Below are 15,964 nucleotides of genomic sequence, written 5' to 3' on the forward strand. Positions count from 1 at the left end.
ACTGTGGCCCCAGGCTCACCTGCTGGGTGGCCAAGGGCCTCATCCAGCCCATCTGCACCCGCAGAAGCTGTAGAGGGGCCTGATACTCTGCTTTGGACCTGCTCTTCTCTCCCCTCCCCTCCCTTCTTCTCCAATCTCCTCCCTCTCCTCTTCCCTCCCCTCCTGGCCTGGAGCTGAGACTGAGGCAGCGGCCCCACCCTCCAGCCTTCAGGACAGAGTCTCCTCCAGGCAGGGCTGTCTCCCGCTGACGCCAACCCCAGACTGTGGCCTGAGCCACGTCCAGGCCAGAGTCCAGGGCACAGATGTTCCCATTCTCTGGCTCCGGACAGGCTTCTTGGAAAAATCACGGAGCCAGCCTTCCTCAATCCACCTTTGAGTGGAGAGAAGAGGGGCCCTTCTCTCCAGGCGGCCGCTGGCACCTGGCTGCCTGCCCTAGCGGCCGGCTGCGGGCTGCCGGTCCATGCGGCCCTTGTGTGTGCGCTGGCTCCTGTCCGAAGCGCCCTGCTGGGAGGCGAGTGGGCCTGAAGCGGGCGCCCAGGCTCCACTCAGACCCTGTTTAAAGGTCTCCATGCCCTCATCAGCTTTTCCTGGCTGGGTCACCAGCAAGTGGTCTGGCTCCCAATAGGGGTGGGGGTGATGACTGCTGTTGCAAGACCCCTGGGCGGGGCACTGCAGCTAGACATGAGAGGAGAACTCAGCGTTTACTCAAGTATCATGATGTGCCAAGTTTGTGGTGTGTGAGACAGCCTCGTATTCAAATCCGGGCTCTGCTGTGGAATACCTGACCTTGCACATGTTGTTCTGATCCTCAGTTTTATCATCTATAAAATGGAAATAACACAATAATATCCATGAAGATGAGATGAAATAAGCAGTAAAAAAATCACCTCCGCTGATGGTGCTGAAAGAAATACTGGCTACTTTCTTGCTCTCCCTCTCTCAGCGTTGGGTGCTAGGTTGTTGTCTGGTAGAGTTTATTATGATCCTGGTGTCAGCTGCCTGGGTTCAAATCCTAGCTACCTGTGTGGTCTTGAGCAAATTACTTAACCTCTCTGTGCCTCTGAAAATGGTGATAATGGCTCAAAAGTAGTTCAAGACTGCTGCTGGGAGAACTAAATGAGTTTCAGGAACCCAGAAGGCCCTGAATTTGTCATGTCGTTGTTGTGGGCCAGTAACTGCCTTGCTTCACCCAGAGTCCTCTGGATCTTTTGGTAGTTGTCAAAACGTGTGTGGGCTCCAGTCTGGGTACCTCTTTAACAGCTCGCTGGACTGTGAGAGAGGAGGGTTCCCAGTACTACTTTTGACCACAGGTGGAGAGAAAGCTTAGTTCTCCTTCATCCCTCCAGGAAGGTGGAGCTAGACCACCCCAGGCCCCCAGCCCATCCAGCATCTGGTTTTCATAAACACCGCCCCCACCCCACTCCCTCATCCTCCACCAGTATGGTATGCCTGGGAAGGAGAATAAATTTCCCTGGTGAACAAAGGCCTCCCTAACCACCCATCTGGGCAACCACGTGTTTGTGGGATGGATAGTCCTCTGGGATTTCTTTCCACCCTGCCTCTCTGGCCCCATAACCACTCCTGCCAAGGGAGGCTGCATCCCTACCCCTGACTGCAGCCTGCCATTCCCTGAGGCTCCACACTGACCACTGTGCCAGAGAACCACCTACCTGTCTGGTGACCACAGCATCCTAGGCCACAGTGAGCCACTAGCCGGCTTCCTGGTGGGCCTGGAACCACTGCACATGAAGCTTGCTCACTGCCAATCCGGGTGCTTTTTATGTGAACTCCTAAGATTGGATATGGCTCTTAGTGGTGCCTCAGGTAGAAGGAAGGATTTCCCAGACTATTCTGCCCTGAGTCCTACCAGAGGCTGACCAGGCCTGGCTCCCTGCCTCATCCCTGACACCCTGCTCCATTCTCATATCCTTGGTACCCTAACTTTCTCCTCTCCTTTTTCACAGACTCCGTTAAGCTTTGCTCTTGATCTCAGCCACAGCTTCTTCAAATATAAGCACATGAAGACACAGCTTTCCATATTCGAGCAAAGAAGGTCAGGGCAGATTCCCACCCATCTCATCTCAACCCTTTTAGCAGGGAGCAGTAAGAATGATGCTGTGGGGAGGTATGACCTCCCTTAACTTCTTGTTTTATGGGACAAGGGGGTGTGAGGAATAAGGGATGGGGAGCAGGAAGAGAATCCCCATCGGCACCTGACCCAAACTGGTTCTAGTAAGATGGAAGTCAACGTGTCTCCAAGTTGTGTATGGATTCTGACCCAGCTGTCCGTGCCACCCACTCTCTTCTTCACTGGTGGGTTTCACACTCTGTTACAAAACCACACCGAACTCAGCTGGCAGCAACACACAATTGTGAGGTTCATTAGGTTCCAGTTCAGAATCAGGAAGGGCTCAGGATACAGCCTTCAGTCTGGACAGTGTCTTCTCAGGCACGCCTACAGGCATAACTCTCTCTGACCCTCAGACCCTCACCCTGATTCTACCTTGCTCAGAGACAAAGTTACAGTTATTTAGCTTTGCTGCTAAGTCCTCAGAGGCAACCCATTCCACCAGACAGCACCTGCTGGAAGGTGGCTCAGCTTCCTGCTACCTGGGACGGGAAGGCCCTGAGCGTGCTCCTGCTCTCCCCCTGCTGCAGTTGCCTCTGCTGTGGCTGCTTCTCTGCCCTCGCTTCTCTCCGTCTCCACGGTCTAGAAGATTCACAGCACAGAGACCCTGCTTCCAAGATGTGTTCTGCTGCAGGCTCTTCTTTTTTTTGTCATTTAAGTCAAAGTTTACAGAAGAAAGGGTAGGTTTTCATTCATTCATTGACATACATTTTCCTCCCTCCCCCAATTCACTTTGTAATGTGTGTCTTATTCCAGATTGTTAATTGTCACACATACAGGTCACACATACAAGGTCACCTCATCCATTCCTTTCAGTTAGTCCTTCCCTTCTCCTGTTCTACTGTACTCTCCATATTCTATCCATTCTTTTTCTGCTTTCCCCTCTCCCATGTCCATCCTATTTTATTAACTGGTCTTATGCCATATTTGTCCTATTGTGACTGAGATATTTCACTCAGCATAACTGAATCTTCTTCTCGATGGTAATGTTGTTGTTGTGTACTCTTGAGTCAGAGCATAGCTGACCCTCCAGGAAGTTTTCAGAGTCAGTAAATTGTTCAGGAGGAAATTACCCATCTTTCTCCTGCAGAGAAGCTGGTGGTTTCGAACCGTGTACCTTTGGGTTAGCAACACAATTCCTTCCTATAAGATAGCAGAGACCCTTAATCCTGAGACAGGCTTCCTTTAAGCCTGTTGCTCATTGCCATAGAGTTGAAATGACTCATAGTGGATCTTCCAGTGGGTTTTCAGAGGCTGTAACTGCTTGGGAAATTATTACCTCTTTCTATAAACTATGTATGCTGCGTTGAAACAGATGAGGGAGAGAACTGTTTAAAAGGGATATATGATTAGATATTATTGTTATGACAGGAGTCCAGAATGAAGGTAGCATAGTGGAGTGGACTTGGGGGGAGGGATTTAATAACAATCAGAGAATTCTTTTTCTTTTGCTTTTCAAAAAGAAAAGCAAATTGTGGGGGAGGGGTGGGCAGGGAGAAAAGTGCAACAATGAAGGAAAGGAAATCCAAAGTCTCTGTAAAGTTACATTAAAATGAATTTAAAATTTAAAAAAATTACCTCTTTCTCTCTCACAGATGGCTAATAAACTTGAATCACCTGCTTTGCATTGATAACGCATCTCCTTACCATTAAGCCACCAGAGCTCTTTTAAGCTTGTTGTTATGAAGTATCAATTCAGAAAGGACTCATAGCTCACCCTCCAGCGGGTTTTCAGAGGCTGTAAATTGCATGGGAGGAGATCGTCCATATTTTTCCACCAGAGAAACGTGATTTCGAACCACATGCCTTTGGCTTGGCAGCACAACTCCTTTCCCCTAGGCCTGTAAGCCTAGGGAATGTAAACTTGACTGATCTCCTGTAAGTTCCATGTACCTCACTTGCCTTAACTGAACTGTCCAATTGCCACAACACCTGATTTGCAGAGCTTCACCAATCATTCTATGAGATTTGCAAGACCATGGATAGAAAGGCCATGTCATATTAAATCACCTCACCACAACTCTCAACTCATGGTGCCCCCTTGTGTTACAGAGCAGAACTGATCCACAGTGTTTTCTTGGCTGTAATCTTTTTCCAGAAACGGACTGAAAAAGCTGCCAGGTAGGTTAGAACTGGCAACGTTTGGGTTAACCAATCACAAGCCTTTTGCACTGCCTACTATGGAGAGAATGCAGCAATCTGCACATGTTCTACAATAAGGTCTGAGGGTTCAAAGAGAATCACTGGTTTAAATAAACAGCATGTCATACAGAGAGACATACAATAGACATCACTCAGCTTTGAAAAAAGAATGAAGTTCTGATGGAATGTAAGACAAAGATGAACCTTAAAAACATTATGCGGGCTGAAACTAAGTCAGACACAAAAGGACAAATGTATGATCCCACTTTTTTGCAATAATCTAGAAAAGACGACTGTACAAAAAACAAAACAAAACAAACCAGAAAGCTGATTAAAAGCTACCAAAAATTGGGGCTGGGCGTGGGAAATGGGAAGTTTTTGCTTAATGGGTACAGAGTTTCTGTGTAATTGTTGTTATGTGCTGTCAAGTGGTTTGTGACTCATAGCGAACCTATGTAAAACAGCCCTAAACTCTGCTCTATCCGTTGCCAATCTTACTGTCTCCGACACTCCTATCCCCATCCCCAGTGATGGAATCAGTCCATCTCATCAAGAGTCTTCCTCTCCTGCACTGTCCCTCCACCTTCCCAGCATGGTGTCCCTCTCCAAGGACTGGTCCCACCTTGCAACATGTCCAAAGTATGTCAGACGGAGCCTTAGAAACCTTGCCTCCAAGGAGCAGCCGGGATTCACCCTCTCCAGGACGAATTTGTTTATTTTCCTAGCAATCCATGGTATATTTAATACTCTTCTCCAGCACCACAGCTCAAAGGCATCAAACTCTCCTTCTATCATCCCTAGTCATTGTCCAACTCTCTGACGCATAGCGAGTAATTGCAAAGACCATGGCCTGTATCAGGTACACCTTAGTCTCCAGACTGACATCATTGCTCCTCAGTACCTTGGAGAGGTCTCTGACGTAAACTTTTCCAATGCAATTCATCTTTTAATTTCCTGGCTGCTGGTACCAAGAGTGTTGATTGTAGAGCCAAACAAACTTAAGCTGTCAACAATCTCAATCTCTTCACCATCTATGATGCTGCCAATCGGCCCAGTGGTGAGAATCTTTGTCTTCTTCACATTGAGCCTCAATCAATACTGAAGGTTGCATTCCTTGACCCTCGGCAGCAAGCGCTTCAGGTCCTCCTCAGTTTCAGCAAGCAGGTTTGTGTCATCTGAGTAATGAAAAATATTTGAAAGTAGAGAGTATGATGTTATACAACACTGTACATTTAATATTACCAAATCATACATATTTAAGTGAGTAAAACAGAAAATTTATATTATACATTTGATTTAAAAAACAAAACAAGAGCAACAGTAGAATATAGGGCGTCATAGATGATGATTTGGTCTACTTTGTTCCTTATACCTTCCCAGCATCAAGAAAAGTGGCTGATACATGGTGTACCAACACAGTGTTTTAGTATCTCCAAGCTGGGCCTCGTGACCTAGAGGCAAACCACCCCACCCCTCTGCCGTTGGGGGACCTGTTCTAGAAGCACTGGACCTTGTGTCTCTAGATTTAATCTTAACAGCCCGGTCACATCTGATAGACATCTTCATAATGAGATTCTGTTGAGCACTTGAAGCCCCTTCCTATCAGGTGAGTCACGGTGAGGGAATAGGACTCACTCTCAAGGCAGATGACGTGTTTGACCTGTCAGGGCCTGGACACACCATCCAGAGGAGCAGGTGGCTTACAGATGAGTCAGGCTGGAAGTCACTGTGCCGGGACCCACAGTGGTGACCGGTCTCCACCGCCAGTAGCTATAAGGGCTGGACCAGGCTTTCCCTTGGCTGTGCCATCGCTGCCCACCCCCTCCTTCCTGTCTGTGCTCCGAGCTTGCTCCCTCCAACTCCCCAAACCACTCAGCATCCTCTCTGCAGAGCTGTTCTCTCCTTAAGTTGCCTGAAATACTTTCTATGGAAAGTCAGCAAAGGAGAGGAGGACCCTCAGTGAGATGGATTGACACCATGTCTGCAACAATGGCTTGCAAATGTCAGAGCTGATAAAGATGGTACAGGATAAGACAGGATTTAGATCTGTTGTTCATAGAATCGCTATGAATTGTACTCAGTTTGACAGCACCTAACAGCAACATCACCAAGCACTTCCTAAAGTTATATAATGTTGTCTCCATTTTGAAGACAAGGAAACTGAGGCTGCATTTATTACACATCCACTGGGTGTCAAGCTGTTCTCTGGTCTTGGTTCAGTAGGGGCTTTAGACACAAAAAGAGACCATTTCCTTGTAATGGGACAGAGGCGCGCTCACAGGGAAGCGGAGTGCCTGGCCAAGGAGGCTTCCCAGAGAAGCTGGCACAGGTGGAAACTTGAAGGAGGAGAAGTGTTCTAGGCCTGGTGGGCCATGGGCAGTGGGAGGTGGACAGCATGCTCTTCTGAAGGCTACAGTGAGGGGTGCAGGGTGCCTGTGACCAGAGATGATGCCAGAAAGGAAGGTGAGGGCAGCTCACTGAGGGGCCTAGCATGCCTCATTGATGTGTTTGGAGTTGGGAACAGGCTTCCTCATTGGAAGCAATAGAAATAGATTTTGGCTAATTGAAGTAGGAAAGGGATTAACTTGAAGACTATCCAGTAACTAAAAGAAGTGGGAAGAAAGGGTAAAAAAAAAAAAAAAAAAGGAAAGGGTGGCTTATGAATTGGGCTTGGAAAAGAACAGGAACTAGGAGAGCGCCAAGTGTCTGGGCAGTGAAAGCTGATGATTTGTCAGGAGGGCTGCTGCTGAAATAAATGAACAATATTTTTGCTTTCTTGAGTTGGCACATAAGATTCAAAGCCCTTGGGGACAGAGACTAAGTGGTCTAGCTTGGAAAGATTCAGAATTCTTGACACATTAAGGCCTGTAGACTACTGAGAAGGGTCGAATACCAAAAAAACATGGAAGTGCTATGTCCAAAAGAAAGAGAAATTAATAATGCGGGACAAATACCCACTAAACTCTATCATGAAAGCTACTTTGAACAAGCGAATGACAAGCTTTTGATTTTAGGAACACAATATAAAGAGTGAAGGAATGTAAGGCTGTGGCAAGCATCCAGCAGAAGAGAATTTCAATGACCTAGGGGCATGACAATGAGACTGTAAGTTATGACATTGAACATAACGAGGGATGAATGTAGAACACATTTGTCATGTTGAATTTTGGGACTTTGGAGACTGACTGGATGTCAGAGGCGAGAGAGAAGGAAGGGCCAATGAAATCTCTGATTTCTGACTTGAGATATTGGAAAGCAATCCAACATAGAAATCCAAGGAGGGGAAATGGGGATGATGATGATGATGATGATGGGTAGAATTTTGGGCATGTTGAGCTTGAAGTGTTTGTAAATTGTCTAGTCTGCACATATAGGTTCAGAGCTCAAGAAAGAGGCTATAAGAGTTGTATTTCCTACAAGGGACATCTCTGTAGGGGATCATTGAAGTTATAGACATAGAGGAGACTAGGTAGAATGAGAAGGATCCTTGTCAGCATAGTGGGTAACATGACGGGCTGCTAATCAAAAGGTTGGCAGTTCAGATCCATTAGCTGCTCCATGGAAGATAGGTAAGTCCTCCTCTTCCTTAAAGATCTGTGGCTACGGGAACCCGATGGAGGTTCACCAGGATTGGAAATGAGAAGAATGAGCTGGCGTGAGTGGGAAGGAAGTAGTGAGGCAACGCTAGTATGTCGGTGGCAGGCAGACTAGAAGCATGTAAAGAAGTAGGTGGGGAAGTGACAGGAGTCAGGAGAGGTGTGTGCTGTAATATTAGAGATGAAGTCTTCAAGGTGGGCATGGTCAACATTGCTAAATTCTGAACACAAGTTACACAGAATACACACTGGAAGGTGCCAACAGAACTGGACCGTGGAAGGTCATTGAGATCATTGTTTACAGCTGCTTCAGTGAAGTCATGTAGACAGAGCCAGTGTGGTAAAGAGGGAGAAAGAGAAGACAGAGTACAGCCTTCTCTTGAGACAAAGAGGGCTTGTAAAGGAAGGGCTATAGTGTAGTAGCTAGAGAAGAACCTGGGGCCACAGAAACACAGCCTGAGTGTGTGCGGGGGGCACTTACTTTTTCCTGACTTTGGAATGTTCCAATGGAATGTTCAAATATTGACCTGGAGTTCCAAAAGGGAAAATATTTTTAATGCCAAAAAAACATGATAAAGCATGAATCATGATGACGGTGCTTGAAATCACTAGTATGTAAATAGTTGAGTATCTGTTGCAAACAGGGTAAACAATACAGCATCCTTTTTTTCAGAACAGGAAATGAAAGCAAAGATAATACACTATTATGATTTAGTTATTACTTATTAAAGATAACAAATGGTTGTTGTTGTGGAGAAAAGTACCACAACCAATTCAAAATTCTCTTTTTGCTTGCTTGATCAACTTAGTTCTCGGTCATTGTGGTTGTTGTTTTCAGGTACCCCTGAGTTGCCCATGACTCACAGCAACCCTATGAACAGCAGGCGGAAACTTTTCATGGTGCTGCAGTGTTCTCACCACCCCTACCACGGTCAAGCACAGTGTCAAGTCATCTCACTGAGGGGCTTCATCTCTTTTACTGACCCTCTCCTCTACTCAGCATAATGTCTTTTTCCAAGGACTGGCACCTTCTGACAACATGCCCAAGATACAGGAGACAGAATTCACTCTCCTTGCCTCTAAGGAGCAGCCTGATTGTGCTTCTTCTGAGACAAACTTGTTTGTTCTTGACAGTCCAGTACATTATCTATAACTATTACGGTTTTCTTTCTCCTCATAATCCTTACAGTGGTTGTCTTATCTGCACTACCCATTTTAGTAGCCAACAGCTATAAGTGGTGGTTGTTGTGGTTGATTTCCATTGAGTCGAGCATGACTCATAGTGACCCTGTGAACAAAAGACCTGAAGCCTTTCTATAACTATTGTCATTTCTCAAAGTTCATAAAATTTCCAGAGGCATGTTGTTTAGGAATTGGATGCCACTCCTGCTTCCAAACCTGTCTTAAACTGGGAGCTCCACCAAACACTGTCCACCATGGGTAACAGTTATGATATTTGACACCTCAATGGCACAAGGTTCAGCATCACAGCAAACCCAGGTTACCTCAGTGCAGCAAAATGACAGACCAGTGCTGTTCCACTTAGAAGAATGTTCCTCCAAAATGTAATAACAACTGACTTTTAAATACAAAGGCCCTCTTCAAAGTCTTGCTGACTCTAAACAAGAGGCTTAAATAAAAAAACAACCAACGTAATATGTTGTTGTTATGTGCCGTTGAGTCACCTGCTATGCATAGTGATCCTACGTTCAACAGCTTGGAAGCCTGTCCTGTCCTGAGCCAGTCTCACTAAGTCCAACACACCAACCCCCATTGCCCCAGTTACTATATCAATCCATCTCATCTGAAGTTTTCCTCTCCTTAGCTGTCCCTCCAAGGATCAGTCCCTCCAGGTGTTTACATTGAAATTTAAAATTCAACTTTTCAATGGCATTTGCCTCATTCAGATTGTGGCTTGTGGTGCATGCATTAGCCAGCACAGATTTTCATAACTGTAGCAAGTGTGTCCATTATTGTGGAAAGAGATATGGGATTGTCCTGTTTTTTATTTCAAGACTATATTGTTAGATACATATATGTTCATGTTTGTAATGTCTTCTTGGTCCATGTTCCTTTCATCAACTCATAATATATTTTTTGTTCTTTATAATTGTTATCTCTAAAATCTACTTGTTAGAATTTAAATTTGCACCCAGATTTTTTTTCTCCATCTCTCCTCTTCCTATAATGCCTAAAATTTACACATTCTGTAATAAAATATTTTTATTTCCTTGCTAGGTAAAGTAATAAGAAAATAACAGAAAAGCAACAAACACATTTGACATAAAATTTAGTCCACTAGTTTTGTTGAAAAAGTTCACGAAAATCATGTTGGTTGATTTGGTTACACTTTATTATTACTGGCATCAGGATTGGAAGATGACTTATCAACAGCCTGCATTATGCAGATGACACAGCCTTGCTTTCCAAAACTGAGGAGGTCTTGAAGTGATTGCTGCAGAAAGTCAATAACTGCAGTCTTCAATATAGATTGCAGCTCAACATCAAGAAAACAAAGATCTGCATCACCAGGCCAATGGACAGTATCATGTTTGATAGAGAAAAGACTGAGCTGTTAACAATTTCATCTTGCTTACAGCCAACACCCTTGATTCCAGTAGTCAGGAAAGCAAAAGATTTCTATGGCAAACTCTGCTGTCAAGGACCTCTCCAGAGTGCTAAAGAGCAAGTCAGTCAGTCTAAAGACTAAGGCGTGTCTGATCCAAGCCACAGTCTTCTCAATTGTTTGTTATACATCTGAAAGTTGGGCAAAGACTAAGGATAAGAGAAGAAGAATTGGTACTTTTGAATTGTGATGCTGCAGTAGGCTATTGACCGTACCATGGACTGCCAAGAGAACAAGCAGATCTGTCCTGGAGAAGGTGAAACCTGGTTGCTCCTTGGACACACAAAGCTCCAACTCACATATTTTGGGCATGTTACCAGGAGGAACTTTGGAGAAGGGCATCAAAGCTGGAAGGATAGAGGGTCTGTGCAGGAGAGGAAGTCCCTGGATGAGATGGAATGACACAGTGACTGTGGCAATGGGCCAGGTGTGTCCGAGACAGTAAGGTTGTCTCAGGGTTAGGGAAAGGTTCAGAACAGTTGTTCATAGGGCCACTATGAGTCATAGTTGACAGCACACACAACAACACTATTACTCAGTAATCTTTTTTTTTCTGGACTTGTTGATCCCTTATAGAATTTATCCTGGAGGATAGTCCGAAATGTTCTATTTCCTTACATGTAATTACTCCCTGGGTAGGCTGAAAAACAGTCCTCCAAAAGACAGATAGAAAATGGAGTAAGTATTTTAAAAAGAGATGATTATTAATACCAAGAAACAAAAATGTCTAGGAATAACACAGAATATTGCTCTTTTGTCAATCTTTATAGTATATGTCACTAGTTACAAAGTATAAACATTGAATATTGATTTGACAAAAAAAGATGGTACAACTGTTTTTGAGAGAATGATAAGAGAATAAATGTGTGTGCATCTCCCTGTAATTTTCATTTTTTCAGAGGTCAGTATAATATTCTAAATATTCAAGGACTATTCTATTCCCATCTGGAACAAAGACAAGTTTGGAAGCAGGAGTGACATCCACTTCCTAAACAGCATGTCTCTGAAAACTCCATGAACTTTGATAAATGATGATAGTTATTCAAAGGCTTCAGGCCTTTTGTTCACAGGGTCACTATGAGTCATTCTCTGCTCCATGGCCATCAACAACAACGGCATTTGGAATATAGTGAAACAAAGTGGTGAATATTTTGGGTGGAGTGTTGTGTTTTTTTAATATTGAGATGCAACCTATCTTGAAGGCTGTAGTCTTTGATAATCTGCAGCAATTGTTTCTATGAATAATAATGACAGAAGAGATGATGCCTTTGAGCTCTGATGATGGAGAAGAGTACTGAACATCCCATGGACGGTTCAAAGAACAAGCATACATGTCTTCAGGAAAGTGCAGCCAGAGTGCTCCTTAGAGGAAAGGATGGTGATACCTCATCTGACTTAGTTTGGACATATTTTCAGAAGGAACCAGACCCTGAGAAAGAGAGATCTCATTGGGAAAAGCAGAGGGTCCGTGAAGGAGAGGTAGATTGACTATAGTGACTGCCACATGAGCTTAAACCAGCCAGAGATGATGAAGATGACACGGGATAGGGCAAGATTCGGACCTGTTCTTCAAGACATCACTATGAGTCTAACATAACAGCAGCAACCAGAAAGAAGGGTTAAGTGAGTTTAAAGTGCTACCTTTTTTATTGACAAAAGGGGGAGGGAGATTGACATGGTGTTCTATTTTTGCTTTCTTACAGGTCTTGCCACCTTACTTAATGAAAAATAATTATTTTATGTACCTTTTTATTAAAATTAAACAAAATGAAAAAGGCTAAAGGATGACACTTGGGAAGGGTAAACAAGGGACTTCAACTGTACTGTTTGATTTCTTAGCTAACAGATACATGAGAGTTGGTTATATGATTGATATGCATCTCGACCATCTCAAATGTTTTATAATTACTTTAAACAGTAATATCAAAGTAGTGCTATTCTGAGATGAACACTGAAAGTCATGGAAGGGAGAGGAAGCTGAGAAAGCATGAAGCCAGAAGTCTCCCTTGGGAAGCAGGAAGAACTGTATTCAAGGAAGATGGTTTAGGCACAACGATGGTAAAGATATATTTTAAATAATCATTGAGTGAAGTTGAGAAATCACAAATCTTATTTTAGGAAATAGAGCTGGAGTTCTGGTTTCCAGCTGAAGACAGGGAGTTGGAGTTGTGGGAGAGGAAGCTGTATTACTTTTCTATGGCTGCAATCACATAGATACATAGTTCGAGTCCACCAGCTGCTCTGTGAGAAAGAGATGGGCAGTCTCCTCGTGGGTGATTTATTGCCTCTGAAAACCTGCTGGAAGGTCAGCTATAGGTCGGTTCTGGCTCGATACTACTCAACAACTGGCTCCATTGAATTGTAACGCTGCGTACAACAAAACAAAACACAAGCGTGATCCTTCACTCTCCAGTCTCTGCTGCGCTTAAGTCCATTGTTGCAGGTAGTGAGTCCATCCATCTCATGGAGGTGCTTCCTTTCTTTTGTTGACCTCTGGTGGCTGCGTGGTAAGGAGTTGTGCTGCCAAACCAAAGATAGACGGTTTGAATCCACCAACTGCTCCACAGGAGAAAGATGAACAGTCTCCTCCTGTGCAACTTACTGCCTCTGAAAACTCACTGGAAGATCAGCTGTGGGTCGGTTCTGACTCGAGGGTCCATGACAATAACAATTACTGCCCCCCACCCCACAGGGGGATCTGGTGGCCTAGTGGTAAGGAGTTGTGTTACCAACCCAAAGACAGGTGTTCGAATCCCCCAACTTCTCCACAGTAGAAAAATAGGCATTCTTCTCCTGTGCATTTTATTGCCTATAAAAACCTGCTGGAGGGTCAGCTCTGAGTAAGTTCCAACTCAATGGCACATAACAACTACTTTTCCAAGCATGATGTCCCTTTACATGGGTCAAGGCTTCTTGATAACATGCCCAAAGTATGTGAGAAAAAGACTCACTCTGGTGGCCTAGTGGTAAGAAGCTGTGCTGTAATCCTGAAGGCATGCATTTCGAGGCCACCAGGTGCTCCGTGGGAGAAGGATGGGCAGCCTCCTCCTGTGTGATTAACTGCCTCTGAAAACCCACTGGAGGGTCAGCTATGGGTCAGCTCTGACTCTATGGTACACAGCAACAACTACAACAACAATCCTTGTTTCTGTTCTTTTAATTTTTCTTTTAATTAAAGTTTCTAAAGCAAATACATTTTTTCAGTCATATATTCATACACATTTTGCTTATTAATATTTATTACAATACTCATAATCAGGAGCTCTTGTGGCTTAGTGGTAAGGAGTTGCACTGCCAATTCACAGGTACACTGTTCAAGTCCACTAGTTGTTCTGTGGAAAAAAGATAGGTAATGTCCTCCCACTGGAGGATCGTCTGTGAGTCTGTCCTGATTCAGTGGTACACAACAACAGTATAATCACGCTTTCCTCACTTTCTCTCTGTAATGCTGATTTCCATTTATCCTTCTGTCCTATCCTTTGCTGTCTTCTGGGCTTTCTCCCTGAACAAATACTGCTCTTTCAACTGGTATCACTGGTTATTCTAGGAAATAATTGCTTCCTTAGTGTTATTTGCAATCACTTGTTATGCGTCAGAGAGCTGGACAATGACCAAGGAGGATAGAAAGAGAATTGATGCTTTTGAGCTTTGGTGTTGGAGAAGAGTGCTGAGGGTACCATGGACTGCTAAAAAAACAAACAGATCCATCCTAGAGAGGGTTAAACTGGGCTGCTCCTTGGAGGCAAGGATTCTGATACTTCGTCTGACGTACTTTGGTCATGTTGTAAGGAGGGACACCAGTCCTTGGAGAAGGACATCATGCTTGGGAGGGTGGAGGGCAGGCATAGGAGGGGAAGGCCCTCTGGGAGGTGGATTGATTCGGTGACTAGGGCAATCAGGATGAGTGTGTCGGAGACAATGAGATTGGCACAGGACAGAGCAGAGTTTAGAGCTATTGTGCATAGGGTCGCTATGAGTCGCAGGCAATTCGACGGCACATAGCAACAACAACAATGTTATTTGTTACCTCATAAGCCTGTCTGTTGTTTGGCTGAAAGCTGAGCTATGACCATGGGTTTTGTTCTAGATTCAAAGGTGACTAAGGGTCATAGTCTCAGGGGTTCCACCAGTCTCTATTTAATCAGTAAGCTTGACTTGTTTACATTTTTTCATTTTATTCCACATGTTCCTCCCCTCTAACCAGAATTTTTTACTGTGATCTTGTTTGGAGTGGTCATCAGTAGAAACCGGGCACCATATAGAGCTTCTAGTCTCAGGGTGGTGAAAGTGAAGGCCTGCATGGACTAATTATTTCAGTACATCTTTGTTTTTCTCTCCTCTTCTTTGTCCTAGACAGAGAAAGGACAATCACTGAACCTTAAATGGCTGCTCACAAGCTTGTAAGGAACACTCTGGTTGCAATTCTTTCAAGGCATATTTGTTTGTTCTTTTGGCAGTCCATGGTATGTTTAATATTCTTCACCAATACCATTATTCAAAGGTATCAACAGACATGACGTTTGGAATCCATGTATCAACCAGGCCATGTTTCCTCTGAATAATCTGGAGAAGACTCCATTCCTTGCTTCTGCTAGTCTCTCTCTCTCTCTTTCTCTCTCTCTCTCTCTGTGTGTGTGTGCGTGTGTCTCTGACTCTGCTTCTCTCTCTCCCTCCCTCTTTATTGGTTTGCTTACAAAGTTTGTATACATTGTGTTTCACACTATTCCTCATTCATACTGTGTTTCACACATTCATTTTCATACATAGTTTTATAAAATTAATCACCATTGGACCTTACCCGTCATTATCCTGTCTTTTCACCCAGATCCTTCCCATTTCCTTACCCCTCCCTTCACCCACCAAACTGTGAAACTCTATGGTTTAATCCCTACCCATCCTCATCCCTCCGATTCAACTCTTACTCTCTATGGGTTCCCATACATGTTTGACTAGTTTTCCTTCTAATTCTACAATAATGGTCTTATGCAGTATTTATCCTTATGATACTGAGTTAGTTCACTCAACATAATATTCTTCAGCCTCTCTTGTTAGGATACTTTTTATTATCTTTTCATCTTAAGATCCTTAACTTAATTAGGTCTGAAAATACTCTTTTGCTAGATTAGGTCACCTTCTTAGGTTCCACTTAGGTGACAAATTGGTTGCTCTACATTAATACTCAGTTCTAACCCACCCAGCAGTACCATAGGAGATGTGATGGGTGATCTCCTTCCATTAAGATTATAGACAAGAGACCTGTAACACACTGGGTCCACACGGGTCAGAATCAGTTCAATGACAATAAACAAGAGTTTTCATGGCTACTCATCCTGATGAGAATTCACATCCTCTTCTGGATGGAAATTACAGCTGCAGAGACTCTCTAAGATCATCTTGCTTGGGACACACCCCTGCACCTCTGACCCACGACCCCCATCTTCAGGTATTGCATTGCTACCCCCCCCCGACCTG

At 44.2% G+C, this 15,964-nt stretch overlaps 1 protein-coding gene across 1 annotated transcript in view; it reads right to left on the reverse strand.

Annotated features, from left to right (window-relative positions):
- Positions 1–432: 432 nt before the first annotated feature.
- LOC102852065 overlaps positions 433–15,964 on the reverse strand; it is a 53,898-nt gene continuing 38,366 nt past the window's right edge. Inside the window, exon 5 of the mRNA XM_006885231.1 lies at positions 433–675. Coding sequence (XP_006885293.1) covers positions 433–675 — 243 coding nt within the window. The remainder of the gene's footprint in view (positions 676–15,964) is intronic.

This window comes from Elephantulus edwardii, unplaced genomic scaffold, assembly GCF_000299155.1.
Source record: "Elephantulus edwardii isolate Elephantulus edwardi_28Jun2011 unplaced genomic scaffold, EleEdw1.0 scaffold00041, whole genome shotgun sequence".
Classification (NCBI taxonomy): Eukaryota; Metazoa; Chordata; class Mammalia; order Macroscelidea; family Macroscelididae; genus Elephantulus; species Elephantulus edwardii.